General features: G+C 44.1%; 1 protein-coding gene across 2 annotated transcripts in view; it reads right to left on the reverse strand.

Annotated features, from left to right (window-relative positions):
- The window catches only part of LOC120980842 (capping protein, Arp2/3 and myosin-I linker protein 3-like), a 1,329,972-nt gene that overhangs the window by 784,365 nt on the left and 522,226 nt on the right, over positions 1-23,381 (reverse strand). For both annotated transcript variants that reach the window (XM_040410169.1, XM_040410170.1), the window contains one exon: positions 14,100-14,194. In XM_040410169.1, coding sequence (XP_040266103.1) covers positions 14,100-14,194 — 95 coding nt within the window. The remainder of the gene's footprint in view (positions 1-14,099; positions 14,195-23,381) is intronic.

The raw sequence follows: 23,381 nt of genomic DNA on the forward strand, positions 1-23,381 counted from the left end.
AGAGGAGAGAGGTCCCGTAACAGAGAATCTGGCCTTATGTCAGCGCAGAATCTGTCTTCATGTCATAGCAGAGAATCAGGCATCACGTCACCCACCACTGGAACAGGCCACTGTCACACATTTAGGCCCAGGCAGAGGAGAGAGGTCCTGTAACAGAGAATCTGGCCTTATGTCAGCGCAGAATCTGTATTCATGTCATAGCAGAGAATCAGGCTTCACGTCACCCACCACTGGAACAGGCCACTGTCACACATTTAGGCCCAGGCACCCAGGCAGAGAAGAGAGGTCCCGTAACAGAGAATCTGGCCTTATGTCAGCGCAGAATCTGTATTCATGTCATAGCAGAGAATCAGGCTTCACGTCACCCACCACTGGAACAGGCCACTGTCATACATTTAGGCCCAGGCACCCAGGCAGAGGAGAGAGGTCCCGTAACAGAGAATCTGGCCTTATGTCAGCGCAGAATCTGTCTTCATGTCATAGCAGAGAATCAGGCATCACGTCACCCACCACTGGAACAGGCCACTGTCACACATTTAGGCCCAGGCAGAGGAGAGAGGTCCTGTAACAGAGAATCTGGCCTTATGTCAGCGCAGAATCTGTATTCATGTCATAGCAGAGAATCAGGCTTCACGTCACCCACCACTGGAACAGGCCACTGTCACACATTTAGGCCCAGGCACCCAGGCAGAGGAGAGAGGTCCCGTAACAGAGAATCTGGCCTTATGTCAGCGCAGAATCTGTATTCATGTCATAGCAGAGAATAAGGCTTCACGTCACCCACCACTGGAACAGGCCACTGTCACACATTTAGGCCCAGGCACCCAGGCAGAGGAGAGAGGTCCCGTAACAGAGAATCTGGCCTTATGTCAGCGCAGAATCTGTCTTCATGTCATAGCAGAGAATCAGGCTTCACGTCACCCACCACTGGAACAGGCCACTGTCACACATTTAGGCCCCGGCACCCAGACAGAGGAGAGCGGTCCCGTAACAGAGAATCTGGCCTTATGTCAGCGCAGAATCTGTATTCATGTCATAGCAGAGAATCAGGCTTCACGTCACCCACCACTGGAACAGGCCACTGTCACACATTTAGGCCCAGGCACCCAGGCAGAGGAGAGAGGTCCCGTAACAGAGAATCTGGCCTTATGTCAGCGCAGAATCTGTATTCATGTCATAGCAGAGAATCAGGCTTCACGTCACCCACCACTGGAACAGGCCACTGTCACACATTTAGGCCCAGGCACCCAGGCAGAGGAGAGAGGTCCCGTAACAGAGAATCTGGCCTTATGTCAGCGCAGAATCTGTCTTCATGTCATAGCAGAGAATCAGGCTTCACGTCACCCACCACTGGAACAAGCCACTGTCACACATTTAGGCCCAGGCACCCAGGCAGAGGAGAGAGGTCCCGTAACAGAGAATCTGGCCTTATGTCAGCACAGAATCTGTATTCATGTCATAGCAGAGAATCAGGCTTCACGTCACCCACCACTGGAACAGGCCACTGTCACACATTTAGGCCCAGGCACCCAGGCAGAGAAGAGAGGTCCCGTAACAGAGAATCTGGCCTTATGTCAGCGCAGAATCTGTCTTCATGTCATAGCAGAGAATCAGGCTTCACGTCACCCACCACTGGAACAGGCCACTGTCACACATTTAGGCCCAGGCACCAAGTCAGTGGTGTAGTACAGTCGATATGAACCACATGAAGTTTCACCAAATATCCAGTCTGCAGGTTTGCAATAGGGTCATACCAATATACAGGAGCTGCAGCAATGATCACTTGTTAAATATAGTTCCATATATTCATAAGCTGTTAGCAGAGAGTCAGGACATGCTAAATAAACCTCTTCAAATGTGCTATTAGATAACTGAGGAAAGTTTTAACAGACAGAGTCTTTACAGTGGACTCTTCCAGAAAGCCCCCTGTGTATTCTGCTACTTGGTTTGGTCTCCTCAGTGCAGACATTTACTGTGAAGGAGGTAGGATCTCTGTCTAAGTTCTCTAAAGCTAAAGTTCATTAATCTATTGTAAAAAGTTATAATATATACCCATAATAGTTCTGTAGAATGTAAAGAGGTGACTGTATGTTTTTTAGCAGCCTTTAAACCCTGCAGCACATGCTAGGCTGAGTAGATGATGTACAGTTAAAGAGACAGGTGTTCTTCCTAAAATGGCTGCAAGACATGCTGTTTTCCAGGTCACCCTGCTGCAATATCTTTGTAAATGATTTTCTCTTGTTCATTTTTCTGTATGCTTTGTTATATCCTGTAACATGTATGTGGGAATGTAATATAATGACTGCCTGTTATGATATAGGTGGGCTGGTGACCTGGCTGTATACCACATAGTGGCAGTGTTTCCCTGTTGTATTACAGGCTCCAGCCAAGTGCACTACACCTCAATAAAGCTTTAAACCACAGAAGACCTGAGTGTCGTCCCTTAGAGTCCACTTAGAGTTTATGCCTGGAGGAGCTGGTGACCGAGTGAGTGTGAAAGCTGGAGGTGTCGCAGATGGTGCAAGGAAAAGAGGGTTACATTTGGTGCCGTGACTCGGATGTCATCATTCTGCTCAAAGTGACCAGTGAAGATACCTAAAGTCACCAGTGTGCGAGTTCTGAGGTGATTGTGCCACGGCGGAGCTGCTAGGCGGCAGATTGACCTTATTAGCGGTTTATATCCTCTCAGGAATAGAAGATGAGTGGACGAGCCAGAGCCCGCGGAAGAGCACGTGCCAGGGGGCAGCCCAGCCAAGGACAGCCTGGACAGGAGCAAGAGGCTCAAGAACCTAGACGCATTGAAAGACCCCAGCAGCCACCAGCCGAGCCTTTGCTTGTGGGAAGAGGGCGCCAGAGAGGCCCGCCAGTAGTGGAGAGACCTCCGACTGATGTTCTGCAGCTTTCAGCTGGATTTCAGGACATATCCCTCGGAGAACGGGGTGGCCGCAGGCGTGACTTCCATGACCTTGGAGTGAACACCCGGCAGACCATTGAATAGAAATGTGAGACCTGTTTTTTTTTGCACTGTGTGACAGGTTAAGGTTTAATCACAGAATCAGACTTCTATCTGCACGGTAGCGTGTGTCTTAGGTTTTTCTGAATGACACTATCAGTACCTTCAATGTAAGATATCCTTTTTGGGATAGATTTCAAGTAGGCCTCAAATACCAGAAACTAGTTATTTTGAGAATGGCAAATTTGGGAATGCTTTTTCAACCCAGAACAAAAAGTCTGCTTTGACGGTCACTACAAATAACTTGACCAGCTAAAACTGTGCAGATTTGGTTGAATAGAGATGTGAGACCTGTTTTTTTTTGCGCTGTGTGACAGTTATAGGTTTAATCACAGAATGACACTTCTATCAGCACGCTATCGTGTGTCTTAGGTTTTTCTGAATGACACTATCAATAACTTCAATGTAAGATTTTCTTTTTGGGATAGATTTCAAGTAGGCCTGAAATACCACAAACTAGTTATTTTCAGAATGGCAAATTTGGGAATGCTTTTTCAACCCAGAACAAAAAGTCTGCTTTTACGGTCACTACAAATAACTTGACCAGCTAAAACTGTGCAGATTTGGTTGAATAGAAATGTCAGGTCTATTTTTTAGGCGCTGGGTGACAGGCTCAACTTGCCCCTGATGTAATATATGGCCAAAAAATAACCACACTGTTGATGGTTGAATGCACTTGGGTGACACAGGCTCAGCCTGCAGCTGATGTAGTATATGGCCAAAAAATAATCAGACTGTTGATGGTTAAATGCACTTGGGTGAAACAGGCTCAGCCTGCAGCTGATGTAGTATATGGCCAAAAAATAACCAGACTGTTGATGGTTAAATGCACTTCGGTGACTGACACAGGCTCAGCCTGCAGCTGATGTAGGATATAGCACAAAATAACCACACTATCGATGGTTAAATACACTTGGTGATAGCTCGTGCTGGCGCACCACAAGTCACAAAATGGCCGCCGATCACCCCAGAAAAAAAGTGATCTAAAAACGCTCTGGGCAGCCTCAAAAAAGTGAGCAAGTCAATAATAGCACTTCAATAATCCACAGCTGCAGATCGATCACAGAATGAAGTCTTTTGGAGGAGTTAATCTGCCTAATCTCGCCCTAACGTCGCAGCTGCAACCTCTCCCTATGCTTGAATCAGCAGAGTGACGTGCAGCGCTACGTGACCCAAGCTTATATAGAGGCTGGGTCACATGCTGCACTGGCCAATCACAGCCATGCCAATAGTAGGCAAGGCTGTGATGGCCTCTTGGGGCAAGTAGTATGACGCTTGTTGATTGGCTGCTTTGCAGCCTTTCAAAAAGCGCCAAGAAAGCGCCGAACACCGAACCCGAACCCGGACTTTTACGAAAATGTTCGGGTTCGGGTCCGTGTCACGGACACCCCAAAATTCGGTACGAACCCGAACTATACAGTTCGGGTTCGCTCATCCCTACCAGAGACCAATCCTGTGGGGATCAAGTCTGAGCCTTGTACTGATTAACCTATGCAACTCAGTTTGACTAGATGAGATCCACGTCGTCGTCGTGGTAGATGTTTCTATTGTGGCGACTCTGATCATTGGATCCGGTAATGTACCAAGGTCCCTCCTTCCGGAAGATCACCCAAACCAGAGGTATCTAAGGATAAGGTACTCCCTGGGTTTGTAAAGCAGAAGTTATTGGTACCTATTACTATTACATTTGGTTTAAACAAGGGGTCAGGTAGTGCCTTTGTTGATTCTGGGTCGGCCTCTAACTTTATTGATCTTAAGTTTGCTATTCTGGTGGGGATACCTATGTTAGTCCTTCCCAATCCAATTTTTATTGTAGCCATTGACTCTACCCCCTTGCTGGGGGACACTGTTAAGTATTGTACACCTGAAATAACCCTGACTGTAGGGGTCACCCACACTGAGAATTGCTCTTTGTTGATCTTAGAAAATGTGCATGCTGAAATGGTTTTAGGTATGCCCTGGCTCCAATTACACAACCCTGTCATTAATTGGACCAGAGGTGAGGTTGAAAAATGGGGTCCCAAATGTAACGCTTGTTTACCCATTATACAGGCGGGTATCTCTGCTGAATCTAAGACGTTACCTTCCTATATAAAGGAATTTGCTGATGTGTTCTCCTCATCTGACCCGGGGAGTCTGCCTCCCCATAGATCTTATGACTGTGCTATTGATTTAGTCATGGATTCCAAGTTCCCTAAGGGGCCAGAGCGCAATTCTAGGAGGAAATATATTAAGGAGAGTCTAAATAAAGGACACATCAGACATTTTGCATAAAAAAAGAAGAAATTTTCCAAAATTTTGGAAAAATTTGCAAATTTCAAAGTTTCAGTTTCTCTACTTCTGTAATACATAGTAATACCCCAAAAAATTATGATGACTTTACATTCCCCATATGTCTACTTCAGGTTTGTATTATTTTGGGAATGATATTTTATTTTTTGGGGATGTTACATAGCTTAGAAGTTTAGAAGCAAATTTTGAAATTTTTCAGAAATTTTCCAAATCCCACTTTATATGGACCAGTTCAGGTCTGAAGTCACTTTGTGAGGCTTACGTAATAGAAACCATCCAAAAATGACCCCATTTTAGAAACTACACCCCTCAAGGTATTCAAAACTGATTTTAAAAACTTTGTTAACCCTTTAGGTGTTCCACAAGACTTCATGGCAAAGAGACCTAAAATTTAAGAATTTCGATTTTTTTGAAAATTTTCCAAATAATAATTTTTTTCCAGGAAAAAAGCAAGGGTTAACTGCCAAACAAAACTCAATATAGGTTGCCCTGATTCTGTAGTTTGCATAAACGCCTCATATGTGGTCCTAAACTACTGTTTGGCCAAACGGGAGGACATAGAAGGAGGGGAACGCCATATGGTTTTTGCAAGGCAGATTTTGCATGACTGGTTTTGTTTATACCATGTCCCATTTCAAGCCCCCCGTTGCACCCCTAGAATAGAAATTTCAAGAAAGTGACTCCATCTAAGAAAGTACACCCCTCAAGGTATTCAAAACTGGGTTTACAAAGTTTGTTAACCCTTTAGGTGTTCCACAAGAGTTAATGGCAGATGGAGAAACAATTTCGGAATTTCCATTTTTGAAAAATTTTCCATTTTAACCAATTTTTTCCAGAAAAAAAGCAAGGGTTAACTGCCAAACAAAACTCAATATCGGTTGCGCTGATTCTGTAGTTTGCATAAACGCCTCATATGTGGTCCTAAACTACTGTTTGGCCAAACGGGAGGACATAGAAGGAGGGGAACGCCATATGGTTTTTGCAAGGCAGATTTTGCATGACTGGTTTTGTTTATACCATGTCCCATTTCAAGCCCCCCGTGGCACCCCTAGAATAGAAATTTCAAAAAAGTGACTCCATCTAAGAAAGTACACCCCTCAAGGTATTCAAAACTGGGTTTACAAAGTTTGTTAACCCTTTAGGTGTTCCACAAGAGTTAATGGCAGATGGAGAAACAATTTCGGAATTTCTATTTTTTGGAAAATTTTCCATTTTAACCCATTTTTTCCAGTAATAAAGTAAGGGTTAACTGCCAAACAAAACTCAATATCAGTTGCGCTGATTCTGTAGTTTGCAAAAACACCCAATATGTGGTCCTAAACTACTGTTTGGCCAAACGGGAGGACATAGAAGGAGGGGAACGGCATATGGGTTTTGGAAGGCAGATTTTGCAGGAGTGGTTTTGTTTATACCATGTCCCATTTCAAGCCCCCCGTTGTACCCCTAGAATAGAAATTCCAAAAAAGTGACTCAATCTAAGAAAGTACACCCCTCAAGGTATTCAAAACTGGGTTTACAAACTTTGTTAACCCTTTAGGTATTCCACAAGAGTTAATGGCAGATGGAGAAACAATTTTGGAATTTCTATTTTTTGGAAAATTTTCCATTTTAACCCTTACTTTATTACTGGAAAAAATGGGTTAACAGCCAAACCAAACTCAATATGGGTTGCCCTGATTCTGTTGTTTGCAGAAACACCCCATATGTAGTCGTAAACTACTAATTGGCTAAACGGCAGGACATAGAAGAAGGGGAACGCCATATGGTTTTTGGAAGGCAGATTTTGCTGGACTGATTTATTTACACCATGTACCCTTTCAAGCCCCCTGCTGCACCCCTAGAGTAGAAACTCCAAAAAAGTGACCCCATCTAGGAAACTACGGGATAAGGTGGTTGTTGTTTTGGGACTATTTAAGGGTAAGTATGATTTTTGGTTTCTCTATATTACACTTTTTTGAGGCAAGGTAACAAAAAATTTTAATTCTAAAATTGTTTCTACATTCGCTATTTAGTTTTGTGGAACACCTAAAGGGTTAACAAAGTTTGAAAAGTAACTTTTGAATACCTTGAGGGGTGTAGTTTCTTAGATGGGGTCACTTTTTTGGAGTTTCTAGTCTAGGCTACATCAGGGGGGCTTCAAATGGGACATGGTGTAAAAAAAAACAGTCCATCAAAATCTGCCTTCCAGAATGGCGTTCCCTTCGTTCTATGCCCTGCCGTGTGGCTATATAGCCATTTACGACAACATATGGGGTGTTTCGGAAAACTACAGAATCAGGGCAATAAATATTTAGTTTTGTTTGGCTGTTAACCCTTGCTTTATTACCAGAAAAAAAGGATTCAAATGGAAATTTTGCCAAAAAATTGGCGTTTTGCCACCGTTTTTATTTTATATTTTTAACGTTGTTCATCAGAGGGGTTTGGTCAAATGTTATTTTTATAGGGCAGATTCTTACGGACGCGGCGATACCTAATATGTCTACATTTTAAAATTTATTTAGATTTTACACTATATTATCATTTTAGGAACCAAAAAAAATTATTTTAGTATCTCCATAGCCTAGGAGCTACAGTTTTTTTTTTTTTTGGGCGACTATCTAATGTAGGGGCTCATTTTTTGCGGGATGAGATGGCGGTTTTATTGGTACTAATTGGTGCATATGACATTTTGATCGCTCGCTATTACACTTTTTGTGATGTTAGGTGACAAAAAATGGCTTTTTTTTACACTTTTATTTATTTATTTTTAACGCTGTTCATCCGGGGGGGTTGGGTTAAATGTTATTTTTATAGAGGAAATTTTTACGGACGCGGCCCTTGTAAAACTACAATTATCACCATGCCCTGCTGATGGCTGTAGGTTGTCTGGGCATGCTGGGAGTTATAGTTTTAAAACATCTGGAGGGCCGCAGTTTGAGGATGCCTGCACTAAAACTAATATTTTTGGGGGAATTTTTTTTTTTTCCGTGTCTCCAAAGTCTGAGAGCCATCGTTTTTTATGTTCTCTAGGGGACTGTTGGGGATTATAAAAATTTAGTACTCCACTGAAGCAATCGATAATGCAGAGGCCCGGATGATCGGGGCAAGTGTCACATTGAGTGGTGGTGTCCTTCCGTATCCCCCTCTTGTGACACACACTGCATCTTTTTGGGGTTTGTCCCTTCTTTCCAGTATGGGGGACCACACCTGGAAAATGTTGGCCAGGGACGATCCGGGCGCCTCCAATTCCCAAGGTACTCCGGCCTGCTCTTTCCCGGTCTGAAAAAATCAGGTCCTTGAGGACTGCCTCATAGAATTGGAGGAATGTCCCTGTGCTGCCAGCGCTTCGGAATAGTACAAAAGAGTTGTACAAGGCAACCTGTACCAAGTAGAACGCAACTTTTTTGTACCATGCCCGGGTTTTGCGCATGGCATTATATGGCTTGAGGACTTGATCAGAGAGATCAACTCCTCCCATATACCGATTGTAGTCGACAATACAATCGGGCTTGAGGACCGTTGCCACGGTACCTCGCACAGGGACAGGGGTGAGGCCGTTACCGTGGATTGTGGACAGTACAAGGACATCCCTCTTGTCCTTATACCTGACCAGCAACAGGTTTCCACTGGTAAGGGCACGGGTCTCACCTGGAGGGGGTGGGCAGGGAGGCCACGCTGATTTTTCCGCACGGTCCCACAAGCGAACGTGGATCTGGCGGCAAGGGACCTGAACAAGGGAATGCTAGTATAAAAGTTATCCACGTACAAGTGGTAACACTTATCTAGCAGTGGGTACATAAGGTCCCACACAAGTTTCCCGCAAACACCCAGAGTGGGGGGACATTCTGGGGGTTGAATACGGGAATCTCGCCCCTCGTACACACAAAATTTGTAAGTGTACCCTGAGGCACTCTCACAAATTTTGTACAGCTTCACGCCATACCTCGCCCGCTTAGTGGGAATGTATTGGCTGAAACTGAGTCTCCCCTTGAACGCAACTAGAGACTTATTACTATCATAAATTTATCAAAAAAATTTCTGTAATTGCTAGACCCTTAACCGACTTAACCAAGAAGGGGGCTAATCTTGTTAACTGGCCTGTAGAGGCCATAGAAGCCTTTGAAACTCTCAAGACAGCTTTTGGGAATGCCCCAGTCTTGATTCAGCTAGATCAAGAGAAACCTTTTGTGGTGGAGGTCGATGCTTCTGAGGATGGGATGGGGGCAATTCTTTCTCAGGGACCCTCTAACCTCACTAATCTATGACCTTGTGCTTTTTTTTCCACGAAAATTCTCTCTTACTGAGAGGAATTACGATATTGGCAATCGTGAATTGTTAGCCATTAAATGGGCATTTGAGGATTGGAGACATTTTTTGGAGGGGGCCAAACATTGCATCACTGTTCTTACTGATCATAAAAATGTATTATTTCTCGAATCCACGAAACACCTGAATCCTCGTCAGGCCAGATGGGCATTGTTCTTCACACCTTTTAACTTCTCTATTACTTTCAGGTCAGGAAGTAAGAATGTGAAAGCTGATGCTTTGTCTTGAAGCTTTTGGGCGTTTCAACCCCCTGACACTCCTCCTGAACCTATCTTGCCGGCTAACATCATTGTGGCATCTTTATCCATGGATCTTGCTTCTGATATTGAGGCAGCGCAACACCTAGCTCTGGAGCAGACACCCACAGGTAAGTTATTTGATCCTGGTCATTTCCATCTCCGGCTGCTGGGTGAGTGCCATGATTCTGTTTTATGTGGTCATCCTGGTATTAAGGCCACCAAGGAACTGGTGTCTAGGTCTTATTGGTGGCCCACATTATCTAGGGATGTCAGCTCTTTTGTCTCTGCTTGCAAGGTATGTGCCAGATCCAAGACTCCTAGAACACGCCCTGCTGGTGAATTACGACCATTACCCATTCCTAGTAAACCTTGGTCACATATTTCTATAGATTTCATTACTGATTTGCCACCCTTTGAGGGTAAATCTGTTGTTTGGGTAATGGTCGATAGGTTTAGTAAGATGGTACATTTTGTTCCTCTGGCCAATCTCCCAAATGCCAAGACTCTGGCTTCTGTTTTTATTGAGCAAGTGGTACGATTGCATGGAGTTCCGGAGAACATTGTGACAGGGGTGTTCAGTTTGTTTCCAAGTTTTTGAGAGCCTGTTGTCAGAGGTGTGAGATATCGTTGTCCTTTTCATCAGCTTTTTATCCTGAGACTAATGGATAGACTGAACGATTGAATCAGGCTGTGGAACAATTTTTAAGATCTTACATCTCTGATAATCAGCAATTATGGGTGAAATATCTTCCTTTGGCAGAGTTCGCCATCAATAACCGTGTGAACTCTTACACTGGAGTCTCGCCATTCTTCTGTAATTTTAGTTTTTATCCAAGTTTTTATTCTTGTTCATCTGTTTCCTCACCTAACCCTGAAGCTGATAGTGTAACTTTAGAACTGGGCTCGGGTTCAGTTGAGCCTGGAAAAAGCTCAGGAGGTTCAGAAAATTAAAGCTAATAGGAAGCGTTCCAAAGGGGTTAAGGTTGTGGAGAAAGTCTGGTTGTCCACCAAAAAAATTTTCCTTAAAAGTGTCTTCTAGGAAATTTGCGCCACAATTTGTTGGACCATATGAAATTCTTGACAATATTAATCCTGTATCTTTTAGGTTGAAGCTGCCAGACTCATTTCGTATCCACAATGTATTTCATAAATCTTAGCTTAAAAAATATATTCCACCCATAGTTCCGTCTTAGGCAGTTCCTACCCTGGTACTGGTGAATGGTCAAAATTAATTTATTTCTAAAATCATTGATGTTAGGAAAGTTCGTAAGTCGTTTCAGTTATGAACTCGGTTATGGACCCCAAAAAAAAGGTCCTGGGTGCCAGTGAATAAGATTCATGCTGCTAGGTTGATTAGAAAATTAAATCTCGCTCATCCAGAAAAACACTCTCCAGCGACTTTGGGTCCGGTTGCCACTCGTAGAAGGGGGGGTACTGTCACAGGGCTTCTTCCCTTCAGATCCACCGATGCCCAGCTCTAACTTCATAGCATGGACGTGCACTGCGTCCTCATCTTCAGGACAATGGAGGGCGGAGAGGACCCGGGCGCGCGCGCCTTCTTAGCGTGGTCGGCGTCCTCCGCTCCTGTTCTTTCGGTGAAAAGTCTGACCGCCGAACTGAGCAATCGGCGCTCAGCAGTTTGCAGGGGGATGCTGGCTGTGTCACATGACTCCTTCTCTCCCCTATTTAAACAGGCAGCCTGGTGGCCACAGGTTGCCTTTGATTAAGGTCCTATACCTTGTGAATACTCCATTGGCATTTTACTCGGTTTTGGAATTTCGGCTTGTTACTTGACTTCGTCTCTTGCTTTTGCATCTCCTGGTATTTGACTTCGGCTTGACTTTGACCTGTCCTCGCTCGCTCCCTGTGTTATTCTTGCTCCTCCTGGTTTTGACCTTGCTAATTCGACCTCTCTTTGTCTGTTTGTTTGTCCCTCCACACTTACGCAGGCTAGGGATCGCCGCCCAGTTGCGCTCCGTTGCCTAGGACTGGTAAGTGCAAGTAGGCAGGGACAGAGGAGTGGGTGGAGTCAGTTTGCACCTTCCCTATTCCCCTTCTCGTGACATATAATTTCTACCAAAAACAGTGATTGATCAGCTTAGTGATGTCTGACTGCTATTATTTTAAACACATCTCTATAAGACACACCAGAGAATGAAGCATATGGGTTTGAATTTCTCGGATATATGTTGGCGGGGTGTCAGAAATTTTGAACATTGGGTCATATTTTAGTTTTTTTCTTGGCCATTCAAGACTATTGGCCAGACAAAGAGGATACAATTAAAGGAAACCTGTTATCAAATTTATGCTGACCTCACTAGTGACTAGTGACAGAAATGCTGATTTCAGCAGTGTGTCACTCATTAGCCAATAGTAAGTAGTTGCCGAGAAGCAGCTTTATAATCATTACAACCCAGGCCTTGAAAAGAGTCAAATCTACTTGAGAAGAGTCATGATTATTCATAAACTCCTGCTCTCCTCGCCAATCTGCTGATGGTTGGCAGTTCTCTCCTAGAGAGAAAGGGAGAAAACTAGGTAGAAGACTGTCAGTCATCAGCAGGTGGGCAGTGTGTCACAGACGTTCCCGCAACAGGTGGCAGGAGATCGGTGAGACTGGCAACATGTGGTTTGATATGACATGTTTTCCGTTTGGATCAAATTACGTCTGTGTTGTTTCTGGTGCTTGCCACACCTTCTTTCCCCAGGTGGTGGCTATTAGGGTCATTTAACCCTCTCTATTTATAGTTGTTTCTCCCACAATGCTTTGCGGTTTATAGATTCTGTTTGGACCTTTGGATAGATTGTGTTTGGATCTCGGCTGAGTTCCTGGTGCTTCCATTGCAAGTTTTTTCTTTCCCTTTTGTATTTTGTTTGGGTTCTGTGTGTTGCATTTCCCTATTGTTTGTATTAGGCATGAAGAAGACTCCTATTCATCCTTCCTTTTGGAGGAACAGGTAGTCTCACCCCTGCCATAAGTACCAGGGTCCTATAGGGCTTGATAGGACTCTAGGTATTCCTGCGTATGAACGCACCTACCTTTAGGGTCTGTTCATACTGGTAGTCAGTCAGGATTTTGGTTAGGGTTTTCACTAGGAGGCGTCCATTTACCAAAAATTATAAACAATGCCACAAATATGTGCATATCAACTTCCATCAGAGAGGCATGAGTCATAAGGTCACTTTGAAAAGAACCACAGTTATTTCATAGTTATATCATGGGAAGGTGACACGGACCCACCTCCCGCGTCTGTCCTCTTCCCGGTGGGTTTGGCCACTAGGACTGCTCTGTCCCTCCATACAGGCTGAAACCTGCTTGCTGGCTGTCCCTCCTCTGCCTGTGGGGTGCACACACTCTTTCTCCAACTCTTAAAGGGCCAGTACATTCCCTAATTCACACCTTGGGGCACTTTAGGCTCCTTCCCCTGTGGCATGGTGCCACAGCAATAGGTTCCTATTCTGCTAGCATCCTGCTAGGCGTGCTGTATTGCATTCTCTGCCTGTGTGCTGACTTATGCTCATTTCCTGGATATTGACCCGCTTCTGTTATACAGAGTTAGTGCCCTGGTGGTTTCCCTGCAGTGAAGGTCAGATCCAGGATACAGGAGTTAAAGGATAAATAACAGGGGACTTTCAGTATAATGCCCTTAGGCCTGGAAAGATCTGCACCTGTTCTGTGTTTTTGATCTGCACCTGTTTTTGGCTCACAATCACTGATGGAAATCACTGATCAAATCACTAAAATGTGAACTAGGCCTTAGGAGTAGACCAAATTCCAATCTGTTGGTTGACACAGTGGTTCCACACTGACTGCCATAACAGTGTTTTAGGAGAACTTATGTGACTAATGCGATTTTAACAATCAGGTGTTTTGGTGCTGTACTTTTTGTATTTTTTAATAAGCTTTTCTAAGCCTTTATCGTGATTCTACTCTTTTGAAAATCTGCAAAATTGGATACTGAGCCATGGACTGCTGTCATTGTTTTTTGCTCCTTACTTTTTTCCTTTTTTTTCCTTGCCCCCATTTCTGGTTCCCCTCCCTCCCCATTGTTTGAATATTATATCTACAATTTACATTTCCTGGTTGTAATATTTGTCTCTCATTTGACTTCCATTGTAATGTGTTCATTATGTATACACATTTATGACAAAAATTAAAGTAACAAGCCTACTTTGAATTCTTGTGTTCTAACTTTTGTCTGGTACTGTACACACACACACACACACACATCACATGTACTGCATTTATTTACCTCTATCTTCTATTTGATTTCCAGAAAGATTCATTGTATGGAGCATGGTGCTGGAATTGTTATCAAGTGTCTGAGCCATCTTGATGGCAAATTCACTGTAGACAAAAAAGCGTAGATAACATGGGTAGATAACATAGTAGCATAGTTTATAAGGGTAAAAAAAAAGACATATATTCATCCAGTTCAACCCTTTATCCTGCAAAGTTGATCCAGAGAAAGGGAAAAAAGACTATCATAAGGTAGAAGCAAATTTTCCTCATTTAGGGGAAAAAAATCGTTCCCAACTCCTATTGATTAGCCAAAAATTGTGATTTAGACATTGTCAAAATCTTCTGGGAAACCTAAAGATCTGCTTTAAGGGAGTTGTCCAGGTGTTTAGTATTAATGAACTTTCCTCAGGATAACTCATCAATATCAGATCGGCAGTCATTAACTATTTGAGGAGGCCGTGGCGCTCCAGTGAGATTGGATAGCTCAACTGGAAAGAGACTGGATGGAGAGGTCATCAATATGAAAATCTCAGACAACTTCTTTAAGTTCAGCTACTGTAGTTGACCTAAGATCTGCGCACAGCTATCAGTGACTGACAGCCATCTCTATACATACACTTATTAACACATCAGTGTTTTTGTCCGTGACTTTTATTTAAAAAAAAAGTTCTGAATTAATTAATCACGAAGCGTGTTAAATCGCTATCCCGGCCTGCAGGGAGAGTGAATTTTGGCGTTTATCACTGTGCATTGCAGCAACATGCATAGCTAGTCCTTTCTGGTAGTGAAACAGTTACTGTGCTTCAGTATGACAGGGAGGATGTGCGCATAATCATGCAGGCCACCAACAGTCCTAGTTAAACAAATAAACACAAAAAAAGCATACAGAAGCCTTTAGTGTGTATTTTATGCGCAGTCCAGGAACATAGAAAACTCCTCAGCAGTAAAGAGGGCTACACAGCACTAGAGATGTCCTGAACTATTCGCCGGCGAACAGATCCCGGCGAACATAGCTTGTTCGCGTTCGCCGCGGTGGGCGAACATATGCGATGTTCGGTCCGCCCCCTATTCATCATCATTGAGCAAACTTTGACCCTGTACCTCACAGTCAGCAGACACATTCCAGCCAATCAGCAGCATACCCTCCCTCCCAGACCCTCCCACCTCCTATCAAAAAGCAAGGACAGCATCCATCTTCGATTCATTCTGAAGCTGCAGTGTCACAAATTTGACTAAGTTGTAATCGCAATGCGATTAATACAGGTTATATTAATCGCATTGCGAATTCAACTTAGAGCTGGGTTCTTAATGGTTGGCGTTACTATGGCTGGTGTCACCCGATGCGTTAGAAAATGGTGTCACCCCTGTTCCCCCCCCAAAGCCATAATAAAGAGATAAAGAAAAAAAAAAAGAAGTCACTAAGTCAGCTCCAATCAGATATCTGCATAGACCCAGAGTCTTGGTCTATGTGCAGATATCTGATTGGAGCTGACTTCTTATTTTCTCTTTTGCACATAAACGTTTAAATTATATACCTTTGTAAAAATGACCAGTCCACACCATGTGGGTCTATATTTATGAGGGCCCCCCTGAGCAAAGATTAGTAAATTTGCCGGGTGGCCCCAGCCCACAGTTCAACCCAACCCCTTATGTCTCCTGGCCTGGGGCCGTCTCTATAATAATCCACCAGTAATTTATGAATGGGGTTAGGTTATTAACTTATTATTATTGGGGTATTATTAAAATAATTTGGTCTATAAAGTCAGAGCCGCTCTACCTACCTCCTCCTCCCGACACCAGAGACTCCTGCAGGGCAGCTGCCGCGGCGCCCCACCACTCACCAGGCTGCAGTGAGTCACACCCCTGTCCCCCTTTACCACGTGACGGCGCGACGTGCTTGCTTGCTTGCAAAGTTTAGAAGTTGAACTTGTGAGTGAGAACTCCTGCGCCGGCGGGCCTCGGGTGACACCCCATCAGACTGGTGTCACCTGGTGCGGCCCGTACCCACCGCACCCCCCTCGCAGTGCCACTGGATCTAAGTTGTAATCGCAATGCGATTAATATAACCTATATTAATCGCATTGCGATTACAACTTAGATCTGAGTTCCTAATGGTTGTATTGCTATAATTGACGAATATAGCACTATATTCTCAATCTTCGTTATATTCTAGCAATACAACCATTAGGAACTCAGATCTAAGTTGTAATCGCAATGCGATTAATACAGGTTATATTACTCGCATTGCGAATTTAACTTACCACACTCTGCGTCAACTACGTAATTTTCCATGGGAGTTTTGCCATGGATCCCCCTCCGGCATGCCACAGTCCAGGTGTTAGTCCCCTTGAAACAACTTTTCAATCACTATTGTGGCCAGAAAGAGCCCCTGTGGGTTTTAACCCCTTAAGGACTCAGCCCTATTTCACCTTAAGGACTTGGCCATTTTTTGCAAATCTGACCAGTGTCAATTTAAGTGCTGATAACTTTAAAACGCTTTGACTTATCCAGGCCATTCTGAGATTGTTTTTTTGTCACATATTGTACTTCATGACACTGGTAAAATGAAGTAAAAAAAAATCATTTTTATGTATAAAAAAATACCAAATTTACCAAAAATTTGTAAAAAAATGGCAGATTTCCAAGTTTCAATTTCTCTACTTTTATAATACATAGTAATACCTCCAAAAAGAGTTATTACTTTACATTCCCCATATGTCTACTTCATGTTTGGATCAATTTGGGAATGATATATATTTTTGGGGGGATGTTACAAGGCTTAGAAGTTTAAAAGAAAATCTTGAAATCTTTCAGAAATTTTCAAAAACCCACTTTTTAGGGACCAGTTCAGATCTGAAGTCACTTTGTGAGGCTTACATAATAGAAACCACCCAAAAATGACCCCATTCTAGAAACTACACCCCTCAAGGTATTCAAAACTGATTTTACAAACTTTGTTAACCCTTTAGGTGTTGCACAAGAGTTATTGGCAAATGGAGATGAAATTTGAGAATTTCAATTTTTTGGCAGATTTTCCATTTTAATCCATTTTTTCCAGTAACAAAGCATAGGTTAACAGCCAAACAAAATGCTATATTTATTACCCCGATTCTGTAGTTTGAAGAAACACCCCATATGTGGCCGTAAACTACTGTACGGGCACACAGTAGGGCGTAGAGGGAAAGGTGCGCTGTATGGTTTTTGGAAGGCAGATTTTGCTGGACTGGTTTTTTGACACCATGTCCCATTTGAAGCCCCCCTGATGCACCCCTAGAGTAGAAACTCCATAAAAGTGACCCCATCTAAGAAACTACACCCCTCAAGGTATTCAAAACTGATTTTACAAACTTTGTTAACCCTTTAGGTGTTGCACAAGATTTAATGGAAAATAGAGATACAATTTCAAAATTTAACTTTTTTGGCAGATTTTCCATTTTAATATTTTTTTTCCAGTTACAAAGCAAGGGTTAACAGCCAAACAAAACTCATTATTTATGGCCCTGATTCTGTAGTTTACAAAAACACCCCATATGTGGTCGTAAACTGCTGTACGGGCACACGGCAGGGCACAGAAGGAAAGGAATGCCATACGGTTTTTGGAAGGCAGATTTTGCTAGACTCTTTTTTTGGACACCATGTCCCATTTGAAGCCCCCCTGATGCACCCCTAGAGTAGAAACTCCAAAAAAGTGACCCCATTTTAGAAACTACGGGATAGGGTGGAAGTTTTATTGGTACTAGTTTAGGGTAAATATGATTTTTGGTTGCTCTATATTACACTTTTTGTGAGGCAAGGTAACAAAAAATAGCTTTTTTGGCACTTTTTTTTTTTGTTATTTACAACATTCATCTGACAGGTTAGATCATGTGGTATTATTATAGAGCAGGTTGTCACGGATGCGGCGATACCTAATATGTATACAATTTTTTTATTTATGTAAGTTTTACACAATGATTTCATTTTTGAAACAAAAAAAATAATGTTTTAGTGTCTCCATAGTCTGAGAGCCATAGTTTTTTCCGTTTTTGGGCGATTATCTTAGGTAGGGTCTCATTTTTTGTGGGATGAGATGACAGTTTGATTGGCACTATTTTGGGGTGCATATGACTTTTTGATCGCTTGCTATTACACTTTTTGTGACGTAAGATGACAAAAAAATGGCTTTTTTTACACCGTGTTTATTTTTATTTTTTTACGGTGGTCACCTGAGGTGTTAGGTCATGTGATATTTTTATAGAGTCGGTCGATACGGACGTGGCGATACCCAATATGTATACTTTTATTTTATTTATGTAAGTTTTACACAATGATTTCATTTTTGAAACAAAAAAAATCATGTTTTAGTGTTCCATAGTCTAAGAGCCATAGTTTTTTCAGTTTTTGAGCGATTATCTTGGGTAGGGTATAATTTTTGCGGGATGAGATGACGGTTTGATTGTTACTATTTTGGCGTACATGCGACTTTTTTGATCACTTTTATTACCTTATTTGGGAAGTAAGGTGGCGTTCACTGTGCGGGGAAAGTAACATGACCATTGTAAAGATCAGGTCGTTACGAATGCGGCGATAGCTAATATGTGTAGTGTATTTATATTTTTTATTTTTTATTCAGTGATAAATGTGTTTTTTTTATCTTAACTTTTTTCACTTTTTTTTTACATTTTTTTGACCCAGACCCACTTGGTTCTTGAAGATCCAGTGGGTCTGTTGTCTGTTTAATACAGTACAGTACACTATATAGGGTATTGTACTGTATTTTACTTACACTTTGTCTGAACAGATCTATGCTTTTAGCACAGATCTGTTCAGCACCATGGACAGCAGGATGCCTGAGAAGGCGTCCTGTTACCATGGAAACCTTCCCCGTCTGCTCAGTTGTGCCCACAACTTCGCAGACGGGGAAGGGCAAGGAGGGGGGCTCCCTCGCTCTGTCACCCCATCCTGTCTGGGGGCTACAAAAGCACAGCAGCCCCTCGATGGGAGAGGGAGGGAGCCCCCTCTTACTGTTAACTTTTTCCATACAGCGGTCCGTACGGACCGCGGTATGGAAAGGGTTAAACGACTGACATCGCATCACAGATGTCAGCCGTTTATACCAGAGTGTCAGCAATGTGCTGACACTCTGGTATACCACTGGACACCAATGATTATTCAAGAGGAGGCGGGCGGGGGATCGCGATCCCGCCTCCCGCACCGCCCGCAACACCCCCCCTGCACCACCCGCCACCATAAAATCATTCAGGGGTGAAGGGGGGGGGTGAAAAAAAACTTTATATGGGGCATTTTAAAGTTTGATCCTGACGCGGGGATCAGAATCGGCAGAAAGCGCAGCAAACCGCAGGTCTGAATTGACCTGCGGTTTGCTGCGATCGCCGATACGGGGGGGTCACATGACCTCCCCCCAGCGTTGTGACAGGATGCCGGCTGAATGATTTCAGCCGGCATCCTGTTCGGCTTAACCCCCGCAGCGCCGAAATCTCATTTTAAACTCATGAGTACCGGTACGTCATGGGTCCTTAAGGACTCGGGAAACATGCCGTACCGGTACGTCATGCGTCCCTAAGGGGTTAAAATTCGCCTGTCTATTGAAGTTTATGCCGGTTCGCCCGTTCGCGAACATTTGCGGAAATTCGCGTTCGCGAATGGAAAATTTTATGTTCGCGACATCTCTACACAGCACATGTGCTTGCTGCAGACAGCAGGCTGTCAAGTGAGAGATGAACAGCTGCTTCACCATGACAGCCTGTTTACTGTGTTGCTGTGTGCTACATACAAAATTTAGCTACTTACAGAGCTCCCCTCTCCTGCGCCAAATGCCCCTCCTCCACATCAAGCACGCAGCCAGCCCAGTGCTCCGCCCCTTTGTTCAGCTTCAGTAGTGAGCATAGGACTGGAGCAGCCTGTACATTCTAGTAACAGCTCAGCATCTACAGCAAGCAGAAGATGCAGGACCTTTTGTGATGTCGTGAACAAGGTTCTCTAGCCAAGCAGGGCACAGGAGAAGGACTAAACTGGTGTGACTAGGGTACGTGTCCTCTATATGGGGTGTGTGTATAAGGTGTAGTATTGATCAAGCACCAAAGAATTCGGGTGTTCAGGTTTTCGGCCCGAACACATTGCTATATTTGTGTGCTCGGCCGAGCACCCGAGTATAATGGAAGTCAATGGGAGACAACCAGACACCCCCTGCTCTGAAGAGGGGAGGGTGCCTGGTCCATTGGAAAAGGTCAGAAAGTGACAGAAACACCACCGAAATGGATCAGGAACACCATGGGGACGATGTCTGGATGCATCTTGGACTCCCAGGTCGCTGCTGGGAACCATGTCGTCCGAGTTGTACGCCACTTTTACAGACTGACAAAAATACGCACAAAACACCCCCCAAAAAAAATCTATTTTACAGGAAAAATTGTTAGGAAACATTCCTTCCAGTATATTTAATTGTATATAAAGTGCAGGTGCTGCAAAAAATTACAAGTAAGAGGCACTCCGAAACAGCCTGTATATCACATAAAGGAGGGCCTCATTCACATTGTGGTACAATTGTTCAGGTAGTGGCACTCCTACACTCATAAAATTGTAAGGAACCGGCACTCCAAAACACCCTTTGTTACACATAAAGGAGGCATCGTACACACCCTTAAAAATGATGATTGATGGCCTGCTGGTGACCCTCAAAAACATTTGGAGCAAGGGCCTGCTGATTTGACCATCTAAAACTTAGGGGCGAGGGCCTACTGCCGCATTGGTGACTCTAGATGACCTCTGGGTGGCTGCATGTCCCCGTGACGGCGACAATCCATTTGGATGTCTGCCCTATTGACCTTCGATGTTCCTTTTTGCGCCTACCATGTTTATCACTGGTAATGGGGAATCAGGGTTCGATGCCGGAGAGGGAGCCTGAGAAACGGCTAACACATCCAAGGAAGGCAAGTGAGTGTCGCGCAAATCACACACTCCTGACTCGTGGAGGTAGTGACGATAAATAACAATACAGGACTCTTAAGATGCCCTGGTATTGGAATGAGTAATAAAAAATTACAGGGAATGTCACTGCGGTATTTTGGATGAGGAAACGTTATACAGGAGAGGCCCTGCTGCCGCTTTGTTGACTCTAGATAACTTCTGCCTGATCACACGTCCCCGTGACGTCCACGATCCATTTGGATATCTTCCCCATCAACTTTCGATGTTCTTTTATGCTCCTAACATGGTGACCACCGGTAACGGGGACTCATTGTTCGATTTCGGTGAGGGAGCCTGATAAACGGCTACTGCTACTGCTTCAAAGCAAGACAGCATGAGTTGTGGGCCTGCAGGTGAGATGATCATGCAAAAGATTTGAGTTGCGGGCCTGAAGGTGAGCTGACCCTGTAAAAGATTTTAGGTTCAGGCCTGCTGGTGAGCTGACCCTGTTAAACATTATATGCTAGTGCCTCCGGGTGAGCTGACCCTGTAAAACATTTTATGTGATGGCCTGCAGTTGAGCTGACCCTCTAAAAAGTTCTATGCGAGGGCCTGCATGTGAGCTGACCCTGTAAAAGATTCAAGTTGCGGGCCTGCAGGTGAGCTGATCTAGTGTGACGAATACCACACCTTGACACGTTGAGCTGATCTTAAGACTCCAGCGGCAAAAGCTACTGCTAGTCGTCTTTAGTGTCTGGGAGTATGGGTTTCACACATACTAGTATCTGGATCCCACTTTGCTGCCACCAATATGTGACGAATACCACACCTCGTGCCCGCTTGACGTCACCTACGTCGAGCTCACGAGGCGAGGTATGGTCACGGGTTACCAAAAATGTGATGTTACGCCCTCCAGAGGAGCAGGTAAGGTCAGCTTGGTACAGTTTACACATACACCTCCTGTCCACGCGGGCACAGAGAGGCAACAATCTGAGAGAGCCTTTTCACTGCCACAGTGAAAACAGCGCTGTCTCAGCCCGGGAAATCTGCCACCAGCTTCTCGTTTGATATAAGCCCGGTCCGCTAACGGGATTATATAGGGTGAGAAACCAACCCGCGGTAGCTTATAACTAGGCCAAAACACGGATGTGGGGATTCGTGATCAAGATACAAGACAGCACAAGATTAAATTATATATTTAACTGCCGTAAGGGCACACTATATATAAAACAATATACACTGAGTGGTCTGAGGTTACAGATACAGGTTATATGGGTACAACAGGGTTAAGCAGAGTAAAAGTCAATTACCGGGTAAGATGAAAGTTCCTTTGGGTTGTGAGGTGTTCGTTGCTGTAGTCACATAAAGGGCCGTGATCTCAGCTAGTTCCTGGGTCCCTCTAAACACATTACACAATGTGACCCTTCTTCAGAGAAAGACACCGCTCTCTGGCTTGCATGGGCTTATGACCTGTAGCAGGCCGCTCCCCTCCCCGCCTATGGGTAGGGTCCACCCCTCCTTCTCTGGTGCTGGGAGAAAATGACCCATAAAACCCCTTAGGGCTCATAGCCCCAGTCCAGAATGTCGCAGGAAGATGGTTCCGGGACCAATTGATCCACCTGGGTTTCGGCTACAACTAGAGTCCAAACATGGTACCGTTATTTTGTTTCTGAGGGGAGATATGGATATCTCCCTTCCCTGACATCCCCCCATCAAACAAAGACCATGTGCACATACATCGTGGCCACCGGGACACAAATATGTATCCAGTTTGCGCCTGTGATGGCCAGGCAATTCATAATTCCTTATGAAATGTAGGTGCCAAAATGTTTGGGAGGTAGCCTTGATCCTGGCAAGGGCTGATACCTCTTGCTGGGAGGTTTTCTTGCAGGATTTAGTTTGCGTCCAAACTGGCTGATTGAGGTGTGACATTCTCCACCTGGGGCCTCCTTGAAGCCTGGACCCCTGGGGCTTTCTTCCTTGCTATCTGACAATCAGATGGCTGGGGGGTGGGAACTTATTTTGCATGTACACTGATATAGATGCCAAAAGGTGAACCAGATGACAATCAGGGCTGCCAGAAAATAATAATACATATTCCTCACAACTAGTAAAAGATTTTAGGTGCGGGCCTGCTGGTAAGCTGAGGTAGAACCGACAAACCCAACTTGAATTTGATGGCTGCATTAATCTGCAGGTTACCATGATACAGCTCCACAGATTGCTTCCATCTGCATCTTTCTAATCTGTGGCCTTAGTCTTTTATCCAGTCATTGTTCCACTATGTGGCCTCCTCATGCTGCCTCTACACCATGTCACCTTGCCACTCATTTTTATCACCATGCTGGTGCTGATGCTGCTTAAAAGGCCTTAAACTGTTTACCAG

This window comes from Bufo bufo, chromosome 10 (assembly GCF_905171765.1).
Source record: "Bufo bufo chromosome 10, aBufBuf1.1, whole genome shotgun sequence".
NCBI lineage: Eukaryota > Metazoa > Chordata > Amphibia > Anura > Bufonidae > Bufo > Bufo bufo.